The following is a 27,188-nucleotide window of genomic DNA, read 5'->3' as shown; positions in this document are numbered from 1 at the left end:
AGTTCCGGCCCTAACACCACCTCGAACTTGAAAGTCTTCATTCAAAGAAATTCGGGCATCTAGATCTACCAAATCACTAGGTCCACAGTGATATGACGAAACTTCAGCTCGCCGATTATTTCCACCAAAGGTTGCTGTTTTAAAGCGATTCATTTTTCTAGTATCAGTAATTCTTTTTCCATATTCTATCCGTTATCTTATGGCTGAAAGAGTTAACCATGCTTTGTATGCACTTGCTTCATTTAAAAAAATGGACCCTATGCACTGAGGCAGGCACATTATGCGAAGCTTAGGTTTGGAGAATAGATAAAGACATTAAGTTCATCATCTAGAGCAGCTCTTCGCGATGTAACTCTTTAACTGACAGGAAGGCATGGCCGAATCTTCTGTTCCAAAATGTGGTTCCTCGAAGGTATTTCTTTTATTCACCAAAGTCCCTTTATGTGTCCGTCCTCTATGATACTAAAGACTACCGTCTTGAAAGAATCGCTCACCTTTGGTAGAGGTTTGCTGTTTTGTGGGACAAAGAACTTTTTTTCTGCAGCACAAGAAAAGATGAGACAATCTATTGGAATCTTGAAAGTTCAAACGCTCTTACTGATTGGTGGTCCGTTAACCAACCGTAAGAAGCGCACTTATTATTGCTAGCTGGTATTTCTTCCTATCGGGCTTGTTTCCCGGAGTTTTGAAGAGCGCTCGGTATTCCGAGCAGGACCATCCAGTTGAATACCAGCTTGCTTGCGGCGTCATCGGTCCGTGTACAGTCTAGTTTGCGTGTTGTTATCGTTTTCCGTCTCGCTGGTTATTCTAATGCTATTCAAAATGCCCGTGACATAAGCAGACATATTTGCTCACAAGACGTCTTGTGTATATGGAGTAGGGGGTTTGGATTTACCATGGGCTGTCCAGTCCATCCGAGTGTAGCCAACAGTTTCATGAGTAGGCTTGAATGTGAAGTCCTAAAACCAATATAGGCCAAATGACCTTTGACAAATGATATGTTGACTTTTGAGAGCGTATGAAGTGCAACTCTGTTGTTCTCAGGGCTTCGTTCGAAATGATCAATCAATCACAATTCTTCGGACCTATCGAATAACCAAAAAATTGGTCCCAAACGAGTAAGAACCGCTATTGCGAGTCACCTGATCGGTGCAGGCCATCTGATCAATCCACTCGCGTCTTTCAGCGCAATCTGTCGAGTACTCGAAAATCTGTCGAACGATTTTCGTCAATAAACACTTCAGACAACTGGAGTGACAGTCGTTCGCACTGTTTTCATCAGCAAAACGGACACGTGACACTACCCTTGCCCACCAGACTTTTCGACTACTGAGTTGCCTTGATACCAGTAGTGCAGCAATACTGCATCATAGTTTAACCTAGTCCACTATCTCCCGGCTGTAGTGGAAGGGGCAAGTGGAGGCGATGATCACAAACTCTTGAGTTTCTAATGTGATTCTGACTGAGATTTGCTCACTAGAATTGTACTGCATCTTTGGTGTTTGTAGGCTGCAAGACACAAAGCTGAGCTGGAGGACCTAACTGGAGTACGTTCTTGTCCGTTTCCCATAGTTAATTGTCCTTTTAGTATTTACCATATATCATTTTCTATAATTAACCTACCCACAGTATCTCTCAATCTGTGGCACTGTATTCAATTCACGATCCGAGTATTTTCCCTAGCTATTTGGTCTTAATGAGCCGATGCTCGGAATTAAGATGATCAAGCTAATGCGATGGTCACGCGACCGCAACTGATTCGCTATGACCAGCTTCTCTATTGGTCAACTGAATGTGCGTAGGCCGTCATCTGAGCGGAGGGAACGTACGTGTCACGTGTTGGTGTTGAAAACAGGCACTCAGTATTGGCACAATGGGATTAGATTTCCGAAAGCTGTGACGTGTCCCTGATTGACTGAGTTCAGAGTTACAGTTCAAACTTTTGAGCCCCGTCAAGGCATCCTGGGTCCCAGCGATGCTAGTGAAGTATTTCAATAGAATTTTTCCTCCATAAGTATGACTGCTTCACTGGACAGTGAATTTGGTGAGCCGCAAAAGTACGAACGTAGATTAGAGTAGTTTTTGGTTTGAGCACGCACGCGACAAAATGCAACTTTTTGACTTAAAAGTTTTATTCCACTTGCAGTGATTTTTCAGCTAAGAGCATTGTGCGGCCAAGGAGCTCTTGATGACAAGTAATTCAGGGTAACTGGTCGAAAAAGACCCGGGACAATGGTGTGGTATGCAGGAGCGCTTTAGATTAACGAGAGACATAAGGTAACCGCTGTAAACAGAAGAAAAGCTGTCATTCGGAAGCACTAGGCAGATATCAACCAAAACTATGGTTTCGTTTCCTGTCTGTCACTTTATCTGCTTCTCCGTTAAGGTTTGGTAGATACCAAGTGCAAGTATTTTGAAAGCTCAGCCTGCGTTTGAGTAATTTATGGACTAATGGATGGTTACAGTTTGTGACAGCCAGGGTGACTAACTGAGTTCGCTGCATCCGTTGGTCTGTCATTGTTTATGTTCTCGTCACCCAAACAACCGATCATCGGCCTGATTTAATTGAATCAGCATCATTCAAGCAACCTGAGCCTTCCTATCGACACCCCAACCCAATCATGGATGCCGGAAAAATTATATGGGTTTCTTGAACGAAGAAGCCTGCTATTCGATTTTAAAGTGGCTACTGTGAGAGCTATTTTTTCTATTTTGCACATTTTAGGACAACTTTAAAATGCCAACGACGGGTTGTCTTGCCCTGAGGCGAATTCATAGTGCTGAAACTACCCCAGACGACAGTTCAATTTTGATTCAAAATACCCTTGAGTAAGCAGGTGGTGATTATTTCCATCGGACTGTTTGTGCTGAATTCAGTCTCACTTGTCGAACAGAAGACGACACAGAAGACGAAAAAAGAAAGAGGGACTTACTGAAACAAGTTTATGAAGTCACCCTACACAGGGGGCAGTGTTGGATTTCCCGCGCTTAATGCAACGGCTGCTAGCGGCCTAGAGGCCCAATCAGCTCTAGTGTTCTTTGAAGATTTACGAGCGCTTGGTTTACGGCAAAATGGTCGCTTGATCACGCTGACTAGTTCCCTGCAGCCGGTGAGTGTATAAGGTTCCAGTACATGCCTTCTACTGTTAACTTTTTCTCTCATACACCGCTTTATTTTTCTATTTCAGTCTTGGCAACAGATGCTGCGAACCAAGGAAGAGCTGCTTGAGTTCAAAACGGCAGAGCTTACTAGAGTAAGAGGCATTCTATCACAAATGACAAGCTTTTAGACACTACTGATGTATATGCCGGCCTCACTGTTACTAGAACAACCTCAAAAGATGCAGTTTCACGTCCATAAGCCTCCCCTTTTGGCGAAGCTGTAGACACCTCATTTTTAAATTACTGATCCGTTTGTTATAGCCAGTCGTGCTACATAGTCTTTCGTGCTATCTTTACTCCTGTTCCATTTGAACTGCAGTTTAGCTGGACTTCCAACAGAAAAGTTGGGGATTTTGGTGCTAGTCGTCACCTAGACCCTGACACCTCTCTCGGCAATAACTTTCGTAACTCGCTGGTATATTCACTTGTCTGTTTTGTACATCTTCTTACCCTCCTTTGATATGTGCCCTTCATCGAGACCCTCACACGTACTGCTTATCCTCAGACATGGACCTAAAACTCTGTCATCTGCAGTGTCTTTTTGGACATCTGGTTTATCTTGAGTGTAACACTCACCGGAATCACCACCAATTTGGGTCCTAGAAACCACTGCTATCTGGTTACATGTTGTCGTATGGTTCTGACATCTTGTCATCTGCTCAAGATTGGTTTTCATGGAAATTTTTAATCAGTTGTCCTATGACGTCCTTCTTGTCGAACTACGAATTTATGATCTGCACTCTCTACTGAGCTCAGTTTCCTGGAGCGAAGCCCAAGCTCAAAACCCCTTCTGATGAGTTGGAACAAGGCAAAACTCGAGTCCAGTGCTTCCCCTTTCTGGTGTGAACTCCTAAGAATAACTTATCAGGATGGAAGGAGGATTGTTCACATGAGAGGGATATGAAAGCGAGTTCTACAAATCCCGCAAGCACTAATTTGCTGGAAATTCTTTGATGAAGCGGTTCCTTCAAATTCGTCCCAATATCGTTGACTATTAGACCCACAGAATCAGAACTGGACCATCGCAGGTACCCGTTCTGTCTCTGAGATTCGCAGGTGATCTACTTCCACCAAAATTTGATAACCTGGACAAGATACGGCACTCCATACACTTGCTTCTCACTATCCCGAGGGCAATCTTTGCCATCTTACTTCAGTAATGGCCGCGTTCAAAACATCGACAATTCTAACAGTCGAGAATTAGTAATCCAAATCCATACAAACTTCCTTCTTCCTCCACCAACCACGCTATGTCGATGGACTCCCAACCAAATCCCAGGTCTCATTGTCATCTATTTTCCTACAATGTCTTGTTGCTCACCTTTTGTCAACCTGGGAAAATTTTATCTCCGTTGCCAGAATTTTTCTCCATTTTCCGAACGCTGTTGGGATTTATTTTACCATGGAACATCTGCGGTTGGACCCTCCCGAATACGTATCACTAGTTGACTTGGTTGACCAAGAACTGGTGTGTCTCGTCGCTCCCCATACTCTGACCGATGACTGCCGCTCCCTTTTCCCTCGTCTGACAATGTCCCACTCTTCAACCAGTTGGAAAAAGTTTGGAACCGACTGAGAATTCATCGTTTCAGAGGAGGTTGGTGAACCCACGGTCAGTCATCAGTTGAAGCACCTTGAAGTGGAAGATTAAATAACCGAACCCGATCAGAATAAATCTGAACCCTGCTCCAACTCAGCAACACGAGATTTAGCTAACCAAACCAACTGACAAGAGCCGTTAATTGACATTCAACACTGATCTAGTGTGATAATCTAAAAAGGTCTTACTGATTGGTTCTCCTGGTGCCTTAAAACCTGGCCAACTTGGTGACCTGCTCACTTGGCCCGGTGAAGCTTTTGTGTCAAAAGCGAAACGCTGCCCAGTTAAAAGCGACCGATTTTTTTATCAAGTCCTTCAGAAATGTCTTCCTCTTAATTCTGCCCTTTCCACTACTAGAAATGTTCTACAACGCTTGATTTCCCTGCTCTATTTCCAAGGTCACTCGCCCGCACAACTCGGCTTTTTAACCCTGGTCACTCACACGAAGTGATGATCTCCATCACTTCAAATCTCTCCAATCCACTTTCCCCCTGAACCGTAAGATTTTGGACACCTCCTTATCGTCCCAAATAACTCATTGAAACCTTTTTTTGGTAAAAACATCCATGCCTCTGACTTGTTCTATTGTAGTAGTGTTCCGAAAAATAAGGTAGCCTATTTTGGAGACAATGGAGTCATCATAAAACTTTTTAGAGGGGCAAATAGGTTATTACCTTTGTAGTGGAGTGGCAAGTACCGAGCTAAAGCTGTCCGATTCTCAGTGACTCGGTGGGACACATTTGCCTACTCTAAGTTACTCGGCTTTTTCGAGTGGCTCTCCCCCGGAAGGAATCTCCAAATGTTCAAGAGTCGGATTCACACTTACTTGTCCACAAATAGCTGATTCAATCTTGTGTGACCACTAGTTTCTCGCATCGTTCAAATGTCTTGATGTGTTTTTTCTTTTCAGTTTTACTTTTGTGACTTTTCTGCGACGCTCTATAATGACGTCTAATCTGTAATCCACAGCAGGCATAAGACAAAATAGAGAACACTGAGGTTCGGTCTATAGCAGATAGACAGGTAAATTTAACAGGACTATCAAAAAACAGCCACCAATGAATAATAGTGCATACGTATGTGTATGGTACGGTACAGAGCGTAATTATAAGCGTACTTCGTACTCATATTGTCACAGCTCACAAGTTCACCGGTGGAGAAGCTAGTGTAGGCTAAATCTTGATACATATCATCCTCTGGTAGGAATCCTCTGTAGTGCATATCTAACGAAGCTCCGACAGTTTCGAACCCTTGACCTTCCGGTCAGTGGTTGAAGAACCGTTGGTCTCCAAACTATCATCAGTCTATGAGTAGCTCAGAGGAATGATAATTTCACCAGATGAATGAAACTTCCATCTGAGAAGTCATCACTCCAGGAACCAGTCAACACTTGTGAACACGTTGTGGTTTCGGTGAGTGAAGAATGGGCGGAGCTACTTCTTGTCCACGTGAGAGCTAAACACACTGTCGATTAACCGCCCGTAACCAAACTAATGTGTTTAGTCATTGGCCGGAAGGCTGTCAGTTCTGAATGAACTCTCTGAGTTTCGTGCACTGATGACGAAACGGTGCGATGCTTCTCGGCTTTTGAGCATAGACTGGCATCCACTAACTTCACTGGCCGGAAGGCTGTCAGTTGTGAACTCTCTGAGTTTCGTGCACTGATGGTAAAACGGTGCGATGCTTCTCTGCTTTTGAGCATAGACTGGCATCCACTAACAGGGTGAAAAGTGGGGGCTGCACCTACCTAGTGAGCCCCGAGTAAGGCAAAACCGGTCGTGAGCGGTCGAGGGGATCTCAGCAACATTATGAGTAATTCTTCTCCAAGAAAACTGGCAAATAAAGCACCACACTCACTCAGGGTTTCCACACTTTAGTCACTTGTTCCGGTAAAACAGGTTTCATCCACTTGGAAGAAGTGGCGGACAGAACCTTAGATATCCTCATTTTTATACACTTCGGTATACACATCAAAACATGTTCAACCACATTCTGCAGTCTTCACTGGTGATGTGATCTGAAAAAAACTCGATGCCTGCCACGAGGACTGCAACCGCCATTCTTGCTTGTCCAACTGTTCCGTTGGGTTAACAAGTGCCATCTGTCCGTCCATCTGCCGCATGCAGGTTTTTATCTACTTAATGAGTATTCTCCCTACAACCAAAATTAAGGTAAACACACAAAGCCAGTGTAAATGAAAATTGGGTGGACCAGCATCGTGAAAAAATATCTTATTCCGGGGACAACTCCAATGAAGACCACGAGGAGTTTGATGGGGAGGATGAATGAAGTGAACAGTCCACCTCACCTGAGAATTAACTAAAGAACGCTCTGGATATGTAGAAAATGTTAGCTATAAGCTTACCAGTCTTTGATTGGTAGTCCTTTGGGTGAGAGCCCTTCGACCCACATGGAATCGAGTAACGTACCTGGGAGCGCAGCAAGTTTCAGCACCCACCCGTCAAACGGGATGTTGCTAGTTCCTGTTCAGCGCTTGTGTGAAATTCTGATACCAAGATGATTGCTGCAGCAATCAGCCCCACGTAATCGCATGTGATTTCTCAGAAGAAAAACAGCATTTTCTTGAATGAACACTACTCACAAGTTTGATGAAAACCCTTTGAAAGCCCAAGACTTCTTTCGACCTTCTTGGGACTTATGAGCTAGGCTGAGTATGTAGTTTCCGTCCATCAGCCCTATGTTCCACCTGAAATTCACCGGATAGTCTCATTGGCGAGCCAGTTTGTTGTACGCAATTTCTGAACGTCCTGGCCACTTCGGGACATCTTCTTCATGCTCTTGACTACCACGACATTTCTCACATTAGACTAAATTGAAACTATTTCAACCTTTACTGAAATGACTGAATTTATTTTCAAGCTGAAAGAGGACGTTGCGGCATTTCAGCAGGTATGTGCGGACTGCTGTATTAATTTCTAACACGAGTATCGCTCAGCTGAAAACCCCACAAACATCCTTGGTAGTCAGGTAACAGGCAGCATTGTTATTCCGCTCATTTCAGAATCCCAATCTATTTTTGGATCGGAAAGATGAAGAGATCCGACAGGTTTGTTTACGTTGTGCCATAATTTCATCCGTTGTTTTGCCCCTCCTTCCACTGCTTGTACAAGTTACTTGATGATGAGTAGCTGCGATTATCCGGTTTTGTTTAAATAAAACCTCGTAGTGGAAAGAAGAACCAGGGGTAAGGAGGAAGACGTAGGGTTAGCTTAAAACACCCCCACCCCCGCGGTGCCTGCGTCTCAGACACTCGGTAAGACATTCTGAATAAAAACTCATAGCGTGAACGTCACTGACATCGGTTAACCGCCATATTGTTCAGTGTCTCTAGCCGAGCACAGGTAAGGCCAGGTGGTCCCTCTCCTGGAAGATGAACAGCACCAACAGCACATGAGCGCTTCAAAACATCCTTCATTCCTTCTGCCACGTCGAATCCGGTCCATCTCTAGGTTTCGGCCACTCCGAACTGGGCAGATAAAACTGTGCTTGTACGTAGCACAGCCAACTAGGCTTGTAGTGCTGGAAACATTCTATGGGTAAAGTACCGTCTGCATCACGAGAAGCCCGTTTTCTGCTGATCTAATTGTGAATTCGCTGCTTCCATCTGATTCGAGTATCAGCATCGTTGGTCAGAGACCTTATGGCCTGAAGATCGAAGTCCGTACGTACGTAGTTTGGCCGCCAGCAACTACTATCTCAAATGAATTTTAAAGTAGTCATCGGAACAAGCTTTGTTCTGAGATTTTCAAGACTCGAGTTTTGGAATCCTGTCGTCAGCCATCCCTACCCGTACTGGAAGGTAATGCGACACTTCAGTTGCATTCTTAATTCAAATACCATATGACTTGTCTCTTTAGATTATGAATTTTAATTGGTGGTATTTGTCTATTTAAAAATCTTGGCATAAGCAGGCGCTGTCAGATCTGATGATAAACAGAGTCACTTGAATCCGTGCTAGGTTTCATTTGGTCTTAATATTGTCATCGTCTCCTGTTCTGTAAGTCCCGCGAAATCAAACAAAGTCCTCGCCATATCACCCAGTAACAAGATCCTGAATGTTTCATGGGTCAGAGTATGATTCAACCTCCACGAGTTGGGTAGGGCTTGTAACCATTTGAAACAACGGAACAACAACAACACATACTCGCACCCCATTGCCCATCGCGCATGCTCGCTCGAGTGTCGTGCAAACCACTATCAAGTCTTCCTTTTTCTTCAACGTTTTCTCGCTCTCATCCACTTGGAATATTCAAATTTATCTAGTAGACCTAAGATCAATGTAAAATCTCGGGGGTTCACCAAATTAAGAGACACGGCAAGTGATGCTCACAGTCAAGCGATCAAAGTCCGTGACCACTACATCTAATCTTCCTGTTTCTTGTGAGCCCATCTTGTTTTTTTGACCTCGTGAACAAACCGGTTTGCCATTATGATGTTCATTGTGCGGATTCGATAGCCGGGCTTCCGCACAGAAGCTGACAATCGATCAATTGATACCGAACTATGATCGATTGATAATGGATTCAAAAGCAAACGATAATCAGACCGAGAGAGCTGACGGAGTCAACGTGCCGGCACACGCGTGCGTGGGTGCACCATAGTGTGTGTGAACTCGGATTTTTGTGTGTAGGTAGACGCACAACAGTATAAACCGAATACAGAAAAAATAAGCCAAAATCAAAAAAAAGAATGGGAAAGCTGCGAATTCTCAATGCATCCTTCTTACATCATCCACCCAATATTGATTTCCTACTTACAGAGTCGGTGCGAAGTGCCAGTAGAGCTAAAATTTTAAATCCCAGGATTTGTGGAAGTCCTTTGTTTTTGCTCACTAGAATGAACTACTTTACCATAATTGTGAGTAATAAAATGCAGGCTGTAGGCGTATTCATGGTATACGTGTATACCTTCTTATTGCATGCCGAATCTTTTCGAAATGTTTACTATCTGCATTGTGTGTCGTACGGTCCTTCAGTAACCTAGTTCGGATAAGCCATCAGGATGGAAATCCAGTCTAGTTACGTGGATTTTAAAAGGTGAAGTGTAATGGGACTGACGAACAGATCGTCTCCAGTACGCACAGTACTCACTTCAGTACTTCAAACTGCACTGTAACTATTTTGATGACAGAGATCGAGAGGGTGGTACAGAGGCAGAGGCGTTCTAATTCACATCTCATCATACGATTTGCTTCAAGGACCCCGAGATAATTCAACAGTACATTGACTTTGATTCAAGCAATTATAGAACATTGGATGCAGGTCAAACAATGATACCGAGCAGAATTTACTAACATGTTATCACAGGGGGTTCTTGCTCTGATTGCATGCAAAACTGGATTCAAAAAGCTAACATGTCCTAACTTTTGGCTGAAGGTCCCACCATTCTGCTTGACTATAGTATGTGAGCATCATTCAGAAGGGTTTTAGGTCAGTCACCTGCACTGTCTGAGCTCAGGTGTGGGCCACTCTTCCTTATCGAACACTGTATAAACCCTTGGCTCGCTTTGTGTCATATCAAGGACAGTTCAACTCATCGATTGCTCTATACCATTCTATCTTTGATTGGAAGAGAGATCAATGTAGTTGCATGTGACTCTGATAGGAGATTCTTATGTAACAATACAATATAGCAGTGTGATCATGTTTCCGTGCTCCTAAATTACCGATTAGTACAGACTTTTACGGATGTCTTGTTGAAACAGTAAGTCAAGCAAGTCTTTTAGGAAACAACGCAAGACGGCTGCGAGACTATGTCTCCTCAGTCGAAGGTCCTTTGATATTTTCAGGTCTTTGATCAAAGACACCTCAAACCAGCGGATTCTGAATGCGGTGCTTGGGAGATTAGTCCAGCGTTGCAAACTAAGTTTGCTGGGCCGTATGTTGCGCATACGCAGTAACCGCCCATCGAGACGAGCATTGTTCCCCGTGCTTAATTTGGAGTGGCGCAGACACAGAGGTGGATGGAATCTGACCTAGCAGAAGAGAATGCAGGAATTGACGAAAATTTTGGGTGGCGTTGATGCTGTTTGCTCTTCAGGATGTGATTCGCATGACTCTTCATATGCTTGGCTGGAGACACAGAACATTTGGTGGCTATCCAGTGTCATTGGCCTTCATATTGTCAATTCTTATCCCGATTGTCTGACTGAGTGCTGGAGGTGCAGATACATTTGATGTCTGTGGTAGGCTAGCTCCACGTCCCTTTCTCTGCATTCTTCCCTCTTTTATGGAGCTTTATCCAAATAAGGTGACGTGTTTGTTCGGGACTGAGGCATCAGTGTTCTGGACTTGTGTAGCTGTCAGTGATAATGATGATGACGACTGTGAACACCAACCAATTTTTCTTGCATGCTAACTTTGTTTCAACGCCATATTCAGCCATATCCACTTGAGTCTCTCGTTTCTCGTGTTTTCTAGGTTGCTTGCTTGAATGAATGTATCCATATAAGGCATCCAGTGTCTGAAATGTTTTTGGACTCAGGTACAGCACACTTGAACGTTGTTGAAATATATAAAGAGCGTACGTAAATTGCCCACATTTCCGGTGTGGCTTGCTTCACAAGGCCTCTTCCATCTTTTTTTATAGCTCAAAACGGAAATTTTGGTATGTCGAGAAAGCAAACTTCTCCCATTGCTCCTTAACTATTGCTAATGCAACACGCTCTTGTTTGTAAAATTACTGAAACAAAATAGAGAACCAACTTGGAGAAATTTAATCGACTCTCAACACTAACGGATGGGTTTACAACCTGATGTAGCAAAACTTAGTTCTTAAAACCACCATATGGCCAAATATGGTGACTGGCTTTACGAGTGACGGCTTCTCACAATTAATTTTCACCCAACTTATGAAATTATTCTTCCTCTGGGCTAATTATCGATTGCTGGTTTATAGTGGTCACTGAAGATGATTTCTAATAATGATGAAACAACGGTTCAGTGCCTGTCGGTGTTTAGGCAGGACAGAATCCCCCATTCAAGTAGTGCTTTTGATATGATTACAGAAAATGCTTTCCTCAAGTATGATCAATATTTATGTTTATTGTATACTTCTCACTGGTTGAGCAGACAACAACACTGATATTAATGAATGGAAGAAAGCCTTCGCTGGTTATTAGAAAACGTCAACTGAACAGTTACAGACTATTGGACAGGGGACGAAAACTCTCATATGCATCTTGTTTACAAAAACTGAATATCCATCTTCTCCTTGAAAGCGCCTTCCTGTATTTCCCTGGATATTCATTGACTGTCACTCAAATGCAAGCGAATGCTACAAAGTGACTCCATAAACTCCGTAATATATCTCACTTTTCAAGAGACGCGAAGCGGATTTACCAGAAACATACTCCTCGCGTGCCCATCAGTAGCGTCCACTGTTGCACTAGTACCCTCGCTTGCTCATCAGTAGCGTCCACTGTTGCACTAGTACATTAATACAACTCCAGTTGATCAACTGATCAGATAGGTGAATATTACTCAACCCAGCGCGTTGTTGTCTCAGCTTAAGGAACCAATCAAACGTTCATGACAGTATTGCGACGACACAAACGAACGAATTTATGTTTGACGAGACATCCAGGTTGAGGAGCAGTCACGATTTTCGGTGCAGAATGCAGTACGCTGTTTCATCACTTTAATACAATGGTATGGCCGCGTACGCTAGTCTGGTTGAGGGGTTGAACGCAGCCCTTGATGCCCCAAAAGAAAGATTCTTTGAGTTACAAATATCTCCATCCAATATATCTTGTTTTTTAGTTGAAAGACAGAAGCATTGAAGATCTCAAGACACTGCTACACACAGTAGGTTGGAATACGTCATAATTTTTATTCTTGTTTTTTGTTTCTCATCTTAAATATGACCGCTTCTTGGTTTGCGCAGAAACTTGCGCTGGGAAGTTTTTATCGGGTTTGGATGAAACAATGTTCGCACTACTTTTACTGCTGCTAAGTTTGACCTAACCGAATCACAGTTGTTCTTCTGTTGCTGTCCCTTCGTCATCCGTTACGAAATTTGGTTATGCCAGCCGCACCCAAATGTATCCACATCACTGGATGGATGAGGTGTTCATTCAAAAGTTGAAGTTATCGACTGAAGACAATGCGTATCCGTTTTTCATCGTGACTATCGATTTTATGCATCAATCCAGCGCGGCAGATAGACTTGATATGTGCGTCACTCAGCCGTTATCGTACAATCTAGGATGAGGGGTGGTTTTGCCAGTCGACTGAAACCTAAACATCAAGACCTCTCTTTCTATTTGCACAGTTTTTTCCCGCATTCATTTAACGAATGGAAACGGTCTAGGTGAAGCTGGGACTTGTTAGTTTACTCTGTAGGTTAGGAATCGATAGGAAGCATAAAGTCCATAAGCAGCAGAACTAGTGGCATTGTGAGTTGTCTGAGTGTGAATCACAAGGCGTGACACGTGACCGAAATTGTCCAGTCATCTATCTGAGGGCCCATCCTTATGCAGGCTGTTGCTTCTACCCAATCGCAACTCCACCAGGAACGGATCGCCCATCGCCCAACCTGGATTCACACTCCAATAATCAGCTTTTGCCTCATGCAGCCAATGGCTCTCAGAATCACTAACCATTGCTCTGTAAACCGGTGTGCACATTGCTCACAATTCGTGGCTGATATTGATGATAAGGGCGACAGAGCGAAATTTGTTCACCAAGAGGAAGGAACGCAATTTATGTCCAGACCCGAAAAACAGCGTCGATCTGATAGCTTTGGATCGCGGCACAGACTGCGTTATTGGTGAGATACATTCATTTGTAACTTACACTGGCGTTAATAGGGATCAAACTAAATCCCATTCGTTATTCTTCAACTGGATTTGCGGACCAATCAACGCCTCATGTCTTAGTTACCGTTATAGTCGAGAATCACAGTATATACACCTAAACGAAAGATCCAGTTGGGCGTTTCGTTAAGGGCAATTAAATCTGTCAATAAATGCGTGAAATTGATCTTCAAATTGAACTTAAAATCGATGGAACCTCAGATACCACACGTACCTGGTATACATTAAGAAAGGCGAAATTGTGTCGTATTTTCCTTGAGATACGTCAATGCAGGCATTCAAATTTTAAAAAACTCCTCCTTGAGATACGATCGGATAAATTTCACGAAAGCTGTTCGGGCGTCACCTGTAATCTCGACGGGTTGATGCATGGTAGGAGCGTCGTTTTCCGTTACTCTGAACATTATTGAATAATCTTCGGGTGAAGGTCGAGATGGGTCAGTGTTTAAGGGCGTGAACCTGCTGACCGGAAGATCCGTGGTTCGAACCCGACCTCGTCATCGCGACTGTATCTATCTCTGCTTAGGTGACTTGCTGATATCTCAGGCATCGCGCTTACCTCGGATGACATAACAGCCAGGCAGCAAAATGGTCCCACAGCTGAACGATCACTTTTACTACTACTATTATTACTATCGTTAGATCTCCCAAGTTGGCCGCACATTTGAAAAGGGCACAGTAGGGTTTCTTATACGAAGCAAATCACCGGCTGCGGTACTCTCACTGCATAGCTGTCGTGTAACTCCTGTGAAAACCCAGCTGAAATGCAAGTGAGTGTAGTTGTCAAGATCTGTCCAGTTTGGGTTCAAGTGGAACATAAAGTTCGCGGAAACTCGGAGACTGCGCCTATCTGATGAGCCACAAGGAGGCTGTCGAAGAGTTTTCATTAACCTTGTGAGTAGTTTCATTTATGAAAATATACCATGATACTGTACTAACTGAAACATGGGGCGGCCTCTGTGCATCACTGTTGAATGGAGGTTCCCTTTCAGAGTTTTGTTGATGGTGAAGTAATAATGTTCATCCTTGTCTTTCTGTTAAACGCCACAAGCGTTTTGTGATTTTCAAACTTTTGCTACTTTTCACACCTATATACTGTGCATTCAACTCTTTTTTTTCAGGTCGACAATAGCAATGAAATCCGAAAGGCCAGTTTACAGGTTGGTGGGGCTGGCGGTTAATTATTTATTAGGCAGCCCGGACCTCTTGGACCACCTTGGAAAGTGCCCTTGGCATTAGTTATTGAGCCTTCCTTGCCAAGGACTACTTGATGACTTTGGCTCAGTTTTGAATGCCGAAGTGGTCCTGTGGTGTACAGTAATTAATGTTATTAACTCATTATTAACCATGATACCGCTTGTTTTTGGTTGTTTCGCCGAGCTCGTCCGTTCTGTTGCAAGTGTTTTATCACCAATAGAGTTTATTTTGTCGCTGCGGGGTTTACAGGTCCCCATCTGGAACTCAGTTCGCTACCTCCGACCAAGTAGGTGAAAGGCCGTTCCATCAACCAATCAGTCAACCAATCAATTACTCCATCAATCAGTCAGCCAGTCAACTTCTCAGCTATAAACTGTACCACAGATACAACGGTTCTAGCTGCTCTATTTTCGATCTCCGGAAAGTGGGAAATACGGCTGAGGTGATGTTATTTTCAGTTGTTTCACTCAGTGTCTTTGAGCAAACGTCCCGGGAGCATTTTGACTTCCGAGAGTTTTCAGAGAGTTTTCAGCGACTTTATGAGTAGTGTGTAACGTTTGTCGTGTAAGCACTCATCGTATCTCTGAATTCATTAAAAAAATTGGAGTTGATTTGGACACTCAGTGTTTTTACTGTATGAGGTCGTGAAGAAAGACAAAATGTACTTAATTAATACCTCTTTTTATGGTTTATATCATGATTTATATGTTCCTTTTCGCCTGACGTTCCATTTTTACACTACAGAAGCAGTTGCGGAATGTAAGTTTGATCCTGTTTTACTTACTTTAGATTTTCTAGTTGTCCGTCTCATTTTCTTCAGATATCCCATCTGCTTCGGAAGTGTTCTCTAACAATGGGCATTTTGAACCAACTCTTCAGACTTCACGTACTTTCAGGGGTTCATGAGTAGTTCATGGTTTCTCGTCATACCGTCAACTGTTCTTCCGTATTCCGTCATCCTCACATAGTTTTCTTTAAGGTGGTGACCATACTTAGATGAGGCCACTCTCACTTGTCTTCGAAAGGGGCAGTTTGTCACTATTTGGGGAGTCTTTCACCATTGGAATTGCTTGTTGTTTATCTAGCAAGTAATCAGCTTCCAGATATCTTTATACGAGAATTAGAATGCCTCAGTTGAGGCATCGATTGATTATATGGCTGTTTCTCATCGTGAATGCTTTTTTCAACAAGGTCATTCAATGGGCTTGTTGTGATTTACTATATTACTTGCAGTGAAAAAAAAACAGAATTTTGTGAGATACAGAAGCCTCTTGTTAATTTTTGATGTGTGTCAGTTAATTCATTCCTTTATCGGCCATAAATGATGTTTGTCTGAATTGCTTCATCAGCGGTTCGTCCACTTGAAAAGCCTTCCTACTACTCATAAAGTTGCTAAAAATTCTTTGACAGCCCATGGCCGGTTTCGCCCTTCCTCTTCGGGCCCACCAGGTTGGTAGGCGAAGTCCCTGAGTTACTGTCAACCTTATGTTCCAACTGAACCTAAATTGGACAGATTGAAAAAAAATAATTTCATTTACATATAAATTTGGCTTCTACGGGGAAATCAGTTGAATCTCCTATCTATAATCTTCAACTGACTGTGTCGCACCTGGCCGCCTCATGTTTTAGTTGAAGGACACATAAAAAAGAGATTTAGCTGGATTTTAGATGAGTCTCTCGTGGAAAGCTATCAGCATGCAAATGAATATATCCGTAGAATCCTTTGGAGTTATTTCTTTGACCATAGTACACAACTTACGAGTTTGCTGAAAGCTGTCTGACAGCTTTCCTTGAAACTCAGTAGGTGGGACTAGTCTCTGAATCTCCATCAATCAAGCTGTATGCATTTGGTAGCGCGGGAGATGTTTACCTGAATTACTTTTTTACGTTATTGTGATTAGTCCTCCAAGACATGACGGGCGAATTCGATCGTGGGCTGTCTAAGGGTTTTAAGCGCTGTTGCGTCTGAAAGACAACGTATCGTGATATCTCGGATATCGTGCGGGCTAAAACATGAGACAGCTTTGTGTAACACATTCAGCTGGAATTCAGCTCAGCTTCCCGTTACAACCTTAGCTTCATTCAGTCATGAGCAACAATGTCAATTTCACGGACAAACGTATCTTCAAAAAAGCACCTGTCGTCACCAAATGCCGATTTGGTTTCACTGGGTTAAAACCGCGTAAACAATTGAATGGAATCCCGTCTTGCCTTTGTGCGATTTTATTGGCTGCACTCAGGAAAGCATGCACTCTCAAAGTTGGTGGACTGAAGTTAGCCGTCGTACTCAAGATGACAGTGAATATCTTAGAATACACGTAGGATTTTCAAGAGAAATTTTGTGGTTTGAACGAGGGTGATTTCACGAGATGAGTGTCACGTCTGTCTGAGAAGAGATTTTCAAGCGAAATTTTGTGGTTTGAACGAGATGAGTGTCACGTCTGTCTGAGAAGTCATCACAGTCAACACGTGTGACCATGTGATGTGAACCCCGGATTGGTGACGTCGGATGTTTAAGTATTCGGACTACTAGACAGTAGGTCGTGGGCTCGAGATGTCTCGGTGTTTCGTCCGACAGACACCACCGATGATTCTCAGCATGGATGAAACATCCGTACGGTTTTCGACTTATACACTCATCTGTATATCAGTTTGGATTCGGCGAGGAACCTACCTGGAAACCAACCGAATCTCTTATTTATGATGTTCGGTTCGTGGGCTATCAGAAAGATTTCAGCAACCTTATGAGTAGTGTATTACGTTTATTTCTGTGCGGTATTTCTCGGCTTTCCGGAGTAGATAATTTTAATCATTTGGATTGAAAAATGAGATACGTCTGAAGCACCTGGATTGTATTCATGCTCTTTGAATTGCGTTCTACCTTGCTAATTAATGTGTGGTGGTCAATTTTAAATTTACGGCCATTCAAAATTTACAAACACCGCCGCTTCTCACATATTTTAGGAGCAGACAAAACTGCACGTGAGTAGCTGGCTTGTTCGGCTTTCCTCATTTTGCAATTTAACCTTGTATGGTACCCCAAATGACATAGAAGTGAACTTTTGCACCGAGTACACTTTGTCGTGTCTGCTCAGATTGATAGGCACCCACCAAGATGGTTAGATGGGACTTAACCCGATTCGAATGCTGTTGTGCATATGTCAGTCCAACTCACTCGTTTCAAATTTGAATCCAGAGACACTTTCGCAGCTATCGACCCGACTGCTCACCTTTCCTTCGAACGTGTGTTTATTGCTGCTGCTGTTACTCTAGAATTGCTCAGTCGGATAAAATCGGTAGTCTTATGTGCTTGACTTGCAAAAAAACTCATTCCGTTTCTTTTTCCCATATTTCTTTTTCTACCTGTTTTCGATAACTTCGCTCCTGGACGGTCCATTCAGACACAGAATTGGTTTTGAGACTCATTCACGTGAGCATCTGTAATTTAGTTTTAAAAAAATTTGGGTTTGAGTTGTTGATGATAAGATGCATGAAATTTGTATCATGCATGCCATGGTGGCCAATTAAGTAAATACGATCATCGAAAATCGATAAACTAGGCATCGTAAACTTCAGCCTCCACTTTATTTTACCTTTCTAAAAAAACATGGCCCAGCAAATTTGTGTCCTTTCAAACATTGAGCCACTTTTCCTTTAGGGTATGATTCCGCACCTGGATCAACCGCCTCTGTGCTGTTGTATTCCACATAGCCATTCGGTTTTCGCTTTTTGTAAATTTCATCTTTGTTTTCAAGGTCACCGAAGGAGCATTTCAGGCTCACGTAGAGGCAGTTAACAGGACCGTTACAAAGCTTCAAGATTTGGTATGTACAGTTTATGGTGATTTGAGTGATTTGAACCATATTTGGTTTCATTCAATAATTCTAAATGAACTTTTTCCCTTTTTCTCCCTTGAGAATCCATAATTAGCCTAAAAAAGCACGATCACTTTTTTTATAGATTATTTGTTTTACTCAGCTCGCTGGGGAAAAGTGAACCGCTTTGATATTCTGAATTTGTTCTTCAGGTATTCACTTCTATTTGGGATACTTAACGTGAGGATTACAGCTGGATAGTATTGTCGAAGTTTGTTATCCGTGGCGTCACCACAATTGATTGATCGCACAATTAAGTGCTGACCTAGGTACGCGTACTCAAACGCAACTACTTCGAATGGATGACGCATGCGTCCAATTGCTCCAACACTGGGGCAGTGTTCAACGTATTTTAGGGACATCTACGTACTTAGGACTTGGCCTGACTCTCAAAAAGGATATCGGATAGCACGTTAAACCGACCCGGAAGAAAAGCGTGCAAGGCTCCTATCAACGGCAGTACGTCCTACTAAATTAGTGGTTGAGGCTCCTTCTTTGATCGGCGTTTCAACGTCTTGGACTAGATGAGTCTGAAAATGTTATTACCAGGTTCCATAAATAAGCGCAAAGACTAGAATGGGCTAGACCGATGTTTGTGGACCAACGTGTACCAGCCTGTATTGTATATCCCAAAAAACTGACCAGCTTGTTTGGCCAGCGGAATTCGACATACCAAAAGGTTGGAATGGATTTTTTCAGGATGACCTTCTGATAGCTGGTTCGAATGAATCTGACAGTAAAGTGCGCCTGTCGTTGTCTAAGGGGCTGATAAGTAACACTGGTTTGTCGTCGTTATTGTTAGCCTGAGGCTTCGGGTAAAACCTGAATTGTCTGGCTGACCGAGAGAGATTAGGACCAGTTTAGGATCCCTCTAGCGTCAACATCATAGAAAAAGCGTCGGTGGCCTTCTGAAGTACACCAGAAAAACTCATCTTTCGCGGTCATGGTCTAACTGAAAGAATGGAGAATTATGACCATGTGCGAGTGGTTTTTAGGACGAACATTGATCACGTCTTCCAATTTCGCATTTCTTGTCAACGCCAGTGTCTTACTTACTTAATGTTCTAGCGTCAACATCACAGAAAAAGCGTCGGTGGCCTTCTGAAGCACACCAGAAAAACTCATCTTTTGCGGTCATGGTCTAGCTGAAAGAATGGAGAATTATGACCATGTACGAGTGGTTCTTAGGGCGAACACTGATCACGTCTTCCAATTTCGCATTTCCTGTCAACGCCAGTGTCTTACTTACTTAATGGGGGAGGCTCGTTGTTTGATCGACGTTCGAGCCTAGCAAAGTGTACTCGTTTGATTACTCATTTGGTTTTCACGGGTATTCAACTGAATCCAGCTGAATCTGTCGTTCGTGATGCGCTTCTTCAAAGAGGTTTTAGCAGCCCAATGAGTAGTGTTCTACGTTTGCACAAAGCATTTGAGATTCCTTCTCGGTTCTTATGTAGTCTGTTTGAGCGTGCCCAAAATCAATATGGTGTGCGCCCGCGTTCACTTTCAGTGGTATGAATATTCTTTCTCGTTTTCTTTGTGTGTGTGTGCCCTCTCATGTCGCTGGTCCGATTTCCTACTGGGGTACAAACATCAACACTGTGTGGAACGATTCCAGTTCGTATTGCTAAGTTTCTCAGAAAAAATTTTGTTTTTACTTCAGGTTGAACAGATGTTGGATCCAAGCGTGATACCTACAGTGAGTCCAGAACTTATGTAGCCTGTTTTCTCCAAGAAAAATCGCCCACGTCTTCATAATCCAAAATGAAACCGAAAATAGCGCGTAACTAGAACGGAAAATAGATGCGCATCGATCCTGATCAACCACTAAGTAATGGCAAACAATCCGAAAACTATTGATTAAACCTACGTTTAAAAGGTCGGCCTTTTTGGTCGCTGGATGGGTGACATAAAGCTCGAGTCATTCGTTGCTAAAAATACCCACAAAGTATTAAAACGTAATAGAATTTGCGATAGGTATTTTCTCTATGCCGTCTTTTATTTATGGTTGACTTCTCGCATTCCAGGTACCATGAGGCCAGTCGGACTGTTGTCTCACAGTGACTACAGGTAGTCCGTTTCCTCAATAATCAGGCAAACTTACAGGGAACTCCTCACGAAAAAGCGTTTTTGTCCAGACCCGAGAAAAGTCATACCGTACTGAGACGGCTTTCGCAACGTAATACGTGTATACGTTATCTCTATTTCAGACAAGCACAAATCTCAAAAGCTTTTGATAACGTTCTTCGAATTCCGTGGTATAATCTATGACCAATATTCAGTTGAATATGTTACAAATGGGTAGGCGGGTCTGCTGAATACTCCCATGTTATTTGAAAGCAGGGGTTTTTAAGCAGTTTTTTCGGTGATGAGCTTTTAGACAGCGAGACTAAACTTCCACGGACTATCATTTTTTCTATTTAAAAGCATATACATCTAGTGGGAGACTCTCGAAAAACCAGCTATTCTCAAGCAACAAAGGTGGGATTGACTTTTCACTGTAGCCACAGCGAATGTATGTTCCCCCCTCAAATGTTGAGATCCGAAAAAGGTCAGCTGTGAAGAATCCAGTTGTCACTATACTGGACCAATCGATCAGTGATGTTCGGCAATCACTGGGACGAGGATCGATATTGACTAAGTTCATCGATCGATTCGAAATGAGAACTCCTGTTTGATTGGTTTTTAAAAAAAGCTGCAGACTGATACTAGCCAAACGGGTGTATGGAACAATACGGGTCTGAGATCACCAAATTCATACATATATACTTTTGGGTTAAATATCTGCAATATTTGGAACTTGACTGTATACGACGAACCCGTAATTAGTATCGCGTTTCCATCATTAGTGCTCCTTGACACTATAGAAATAAGCATTTGAACAAAAACGGTAACGTAGATCAATGTTTTCGGGATGTCGTCTTCAGGTGCATATCAGATGGTTAAAGTAGGGGTAATCAATGCAGTAAGCAGCTAAAATTGGTCAATAAGTTAGAAAACCTAGATGTAAGGATGACTGTTTGTCAGCGCGCACCACATCACGTTTAATTTGCTGCTGTGAGGCAGTTTAGAAGCCCACTAAGCGACTTGGTCGGTTGATCCGTGTCAGATGACCATGGCAGATTCAGCGCACATACGAATCTTTTTTGACAGCACAATACCGGCTTCCGCAAACGCCCTGCTCTTATCAAGGCACGCCTTTGGATCGATACTAGGATTCCATTGGGTATCCGGTAAATGACTCGTTCGAACTGATCACATGACTGATGTCAACCAAATGGGCTGAGCCGTTTTTGACACTTCAGCTAGTTTATCCACTGATGAGGAAGAAGCACTGGAATGCAGTTGCTCAACTCGGATTGGTTACAGTGGAAAATGAATTCCATCAGCTTATCGTATCTATGATTTCTTCATGACTAGATTCGACCTGACTTACTCAACTAATGAGCATTTGGAAAGTGCACAACACAAATAGCTGGAACACTTCACAGCGGCGAAAGTTCAACTCGGTTGAAACCTTGCACGACGGCTTAATATCTATCGAATTTCCACAGGTTGCACTGCCTATGGCATCGCAGTCAGCTGTAGTCAAGCAGTCGGATAGATACTGGGATTCTATTGGGTACTCGACAGAATATGGGAAACGACTCGTTCGGATTGATCGCACGACCGGTGAGGATCATGTGGGAGGCTATTGGCTGAACCATGGAGTCTGGCGGTGCTCCAGCAAAAGATGCTCACGTATACTCTCAGCAATTTACCGTGTCGTGCGCCCAAACATACTCTTTCTGCACAACAGCAAGAGAATGGGGGCTGTCTTTGAGGTTTCAGTTGAACAAAGGGTTGATTGTAAACCGAGACCGTAGAATTGCGGCCAAAAACGTGCATTGTAAGAACTGAAACAGACAATGTTTGACGGTCTGGCAACAGATCGTCTTTATGGGGTAAACTCAGGTATGCTGCTTTCTTTACAACGGTCCGAAAGAAGATTGAATGGGATGTTCTGACAATATTGACTATAAATCGCCTTGAATAAATATTGGCTTGGAGCACGATAGCAATTTGCTTCAGTTCAGATTCCAGTGTATTCCCGGAGCAAATTCGCCCGGGGCGGTTCTTTAAAGTGTAAATCAGGGTTCGTTTCTGCCACAGTGGCACAAAACTGTGGAGGTTTGTGTATTGTCCCGCCCACCTGGGCTTTCGGTATACAGATTTCCGAAATGAACCTGTGAATAGTCTTATTAAGTTGACGTCCAAGAAGTGGAATGTGTTGTCACATTGTAGTTCCCAAAGTGAACTGAATGGAGGGATGTTCTCAGTTGAATTTAGTCAGGAGAACGTCTGTTTCGGGGCCGTTTGATGCTGGCATGGAAATATCATCCACTTACCGTCGATAAAAGTGCGTACGTCTAATCTCCCCATTCAACTCCAGCTTCAACTTACCCATGACAAAATCACTCAACAGGGAATCAAGACAAGAACCTATGGCGACTTCGTCGATTTTTCGGGGAATTAAACTGGCAAAAGTACACCACATAAGAATTAGTTTACTTAAGGTGGGGTCGAAAATTCCAGATATGATGAGTTGATTTAATCACATACGAAGTTATAGTCTCCACGTTTTCCAGTTTAACGACCAACCTCAGCTGTGTATTTAATCACTTATCTCTATTTTACCCATTAAATATTTACTGGCCTGACGATGAGATCTCAGAGAGGTCAATTTTCGTCACCGTGTTCTTGTTTAAAACACAGGAATATTCATGTCTTTGTTTAACGGTCAGTTCTTCCTTTCTCGATTGCAGCTGGCAAACAAATTTGCAGATATTCTCAGCGAACTGCAGCAGCATGTGGGGCTAGGTTCGAAAGGCACCTGATTCAATCGGCCTAAGCGGAAATTCAGATCAAATTATGATGACTTTCTAACAACTCATTGCCTTCCATTTTTCTACCGTCATTTGACTGTATCTACCTTTTGTTCGAGAAGGTTCCATCGATTCCAACTCGCAATTTGTCTGGCGCGGTTTATCATTCATAATTCTTATCACCAAAGTCGTTTTCTTTGAAGTTCGTAATTTACAAAGCATGACTTTTCCTGTAGTTGATTTACTAGCAGATAAACGCTCATTTAGTTGACCACATTAAGCCCAACTGTTTTCATCCAAGTTAGAATAACTGCATCAGGCTGGTGAAAATCAGCTCCTGAATTCGACGACACATGAAAGGAGCCAGAAGCCAGTCATACACAGGGTTAAAGGCTCCAGCCCACCTGTCAGTTAATTGGTCCGTTGGTTGTTTCAATTGATGGACAAATGGCCGACCTCCTGCAGAGTGCCCGGAATGGCCTAAGCTGCTGGTTCACCTGCCTAATGCGTTGTGTTCCCCAAGACGTTCAGTGTCATGATGGGGCAAGTTCTGGAGCAAGTCAGTTTGGGATGGATGCTGGATAATGAATATCAACTCTGCGTCCTGGAAATCGAAAGGCGTCGGGAATTGAGAGTGGCTTTTGAGCGGTTGACGGCCGAAACCAAGCCTGCTGTTATGGTGAGTTGCAGCACAGATGTGGTTAAATGTAAAAACGAGACTACTCACAAGGTTGCTTCGAGAGCCCACTGCTGAACACTCTTCGACAACCGACTTGTGAGCAGTTTCCCTTTTAGAGGGTGAGTTTGAGCCACTAGTATGGATGAGAATTTTATAGCCGAAAACTTCCATGAAAGAATAAGGTCATTCTGAAAGGAACATGAAAATAATTTTGTGTTGCACGTCAAAAGGGATGGAGTCGACGTTGTGGTGACGTTTCACTCCAGCTGACATCATGTTTGCGTGAACGCGGAGGGTAAAGACAGCCCGTTGTATTTAGGGTCAACCTCCTCCAGCGTACATGTGAATCAGTTGCATTGCCCAGTAGTATCGTGCTTGTAGATGCTTTAAAAAGTCATTGATTTACAAGCCAACTTGTCAAGCCTGGTTTCAAATGAAAAAAATCGATGAATGTAATTAAGGTGGTAAAGGGTCACATGCTGAACGTGGTACTACATTCCACTCCGTTGCCAGGCCTGAGAAATTTGCTTTTCCCTGATAGTAACTGTTCTCCATTCGAAGGAAAGTGTAACAGAAAGCACAGCAAGACACTGAACCTCTGTCTTGAATCCAGACAGATTCCGAGGCACTGAGAGAAGCGGTGGGGGCGGGGGAGGGTAAGGAATATACCATACAACGTGTTAGTTATCGATTCTTTTTGAACTGTTCTGCCATCGAAAGATTGTATAAACGGTCGTTGTTCGGTTCGCTGAGCTGGATACGTTTCGTCACCAACCGAGATGATATAGAATTACCACAGCGTGTTCCTGAAGCAGCTGGATCTCGGACTCCCTTAAGTAAGCCAAGGAATTTTACAAGAACGATAATAATCTAATGCAGTTTGATCTGTTGAATGTTGGTTGATCAGTGCTTGAGATGCCATTATGAACAATCTTTCGACCTTCTGATGGTTACACGAATTTCCAAGGAACTTCCTATCGGGTTTCCAATACGTGTCGGGGTAACATCCAGGTTAGTACATCGCAGACAAGAAACAAACAGATACTAATACGATATTTGATAAAAGTACGAGAGACTATTTGGATTGTAACCAGTATTCATGAGGTAGGCCAGGTGGTTCTCGAAAAATTTCACACTCCCTCGATAAAGTAGCTTGTTGCATTCACACATTATTGCTGAATAGGCCACGCACTTCGTATACCAGAGGGCTATTTGCCTTGTTGAGTCCTCTAAACCCGACCTTTGTCGGATGGATGTAACCTAGGGGTGGTCATTCCATAAATTGACAACGAAGAATGAAAGTCCTTACCAGTAAACTTAGTCGTGTTGGTGGCTACTTTCCCACTGGAAAAAAATCACGGGACGAGACAAACCACTGATTATATACTTTCACAGATGCGGTTAAGTAACGTGGACAATGACGGTCATACAGCAAAGCTATCGCGTTCATTACTCAGGTCTTGCTCTCTAACATATTGCATAGCAGACCCACTTCTCCACAATGATAAATGGAGCTCTAGCACATGGAACCACCGTTTTCCACTGCACGGATTGTGAGATAAAAAGCTTAACTGAACTGGGCGTCATGGATTTTGAATTTATTCATCCTACTATTGACTCCATTTGCAGCTGTGGGGTTCGTTACTGGGGAATCGGGATAACTGCTAAATGGGTGATCTGGATGCTCAGTTAGTATTTACCAGCTGCCTATATTTTACCATCCATAACCGAAATCAGGGTTTTGATGAATTAGGAAGGATGATCGCCAGAAGCCAAGTGCATAAGACCCGCGTTTGAAGTCCACGTACAAACTATCATGCGTGCTGAGAAAGCGCAAAAGACAACTAAGATCAGCTGACTGGCCCGGTCGCTTACAGATACTCGGTCCTCAACAGATTCGGCCAACAATGTATCGAAAAAGCATAAACGATAGATTTAGTTGAGCCCACCGCAAAAGCCAAGTTGATATGCAAGTGAATGCATCTGTCCAAATATGTCAAGTTTTGGTTCGAGCAGAACACAAATTTGGGAGAACTCGGTGAGTGCGCCTACCTGATGAGCCCTGAGAAGGTGAAACTGGTCGTGGGCTGTCGAAGAGTTTTCAGCAACCCTGTAGTTAGTTTCTTCTATGAAAATACACCAACTCAAACACGAGGTGGCCTTTTTGCAGCACATTTTGTTGAAGAATACCATAAAAGGGAGATTCATTTGGTATCGGCGGAATTCTTTCGCAGTACAAAACTGAAGGGCAATGGATCTTTCCGTTTGTCGTTTCTAATCAAAGAACCAGGATCACAGACGCAAGACCATCGCGTAAAGCCAAGTAAGCAAAGGCTCTTGGAGACAGTGTATACAGATGTATACAGGTTTCCGAATGATATTTTGACAAGATAACGCGATAACAGAGCCGCCATTGGCCTCCTATAACATTAGAGTTCTGAGTTTCCCTGCGCAAACACAGGTGGCTGCATGTAGGGTCAACTAGAGAAGTTCGGATGTAGTAGCAACTGCCTATCCATTTCGGTGAACATTTTGAGGCGAGCAGCACTAGATGTGTGAGAGACTCAGAATAGAAAATTTTGACCACCTGGTTTTACATGCTTGTATGTGTGTATTGAACATACGGACTCGAACAAAACTTGAGTGCCCATAGAGGCTTATCTTGTATGTTGACTGATTGCAGCGACACAGGTTTACAATTTTCCAACTTATTTCGATCGTGCTAAACAATAAGCCAGTCAGCCAGAGTGCCAGGTTTTTAGGCCCATATTCACCAGCCTAACCTCCTTCGATGGAAGGCACCTTCGCTGGACACCTGAGGGGATGTCCCTATCTGTCCTTCTTACTCTGCTGAAGTGAGTAACAAGATTTTACCCCCAGACGCTCTCATCGTACGGACGTTGCTGATCCCTACATTGTCGAATACTGATATCTGAAGCAGAATAAGGAGTAGAGTATGAATAAATGACAACAT

The 27,188-nt window shown here is 43.1% G+C and overlaps 1 protein-coding gene across 1 annotated transcript in view; it reads left to right on the top strand.

The window, feature by feature from the left end:
* T265_06174 (hypothetical protein) overlaps positions 1-14,779 on the top strand; it is a gene marked incomplete at both ends in the record, with an annotated part of 59,078 nt that extends 44,299 nt beyond the window's left edge. The window contains 6 exons of the mRNA XM_009171375.1: positions 1,509-1,547; positions 3,189-3,254; positions 7,785-7,829; positions 11,372-11,389; positions 12,544-12,588; positions 14,720-14,779. Coding sequence (XP_009169639.1) covers positions 1,509-1,547; positions 3,189-3,254; positions 7,785-7,829; positions 11,372-11,389; positions 12,544-12,588; positions 14,720-14,779 — 273 coding nt within the window. The remainder of the gene's footprint in view (positions 1-1,508; positions 1,548-3,188; positions 3,255-7,784; positions 7,830-11,371; positions 11,390-12,543; positions 12,589-14,719) is intronic.
* Positions 14,780-27,188: the final 12,409 nt, after the last annotated feature.

The sequence above is a fragment of the Opisthorchis viverrini genome (assembly GCF_000715545.1).
Source record: "Opisthorchis viverrini unplaced genomic scaffold opera_v5_124, whole genome shotgun sequence".
NCBI lineage: Eukaryota > Metazoa > Platyhelminthes > Trematoda > Opisthorchiida > Opisthorchiidae > Opisthorchis > Opisthorchis viverrini.
The sequence above is the reverse complement of the archived record's forward strand: the minus strand, read 5'-3'. Positions and strand labels throughout refer to the sequence as shown.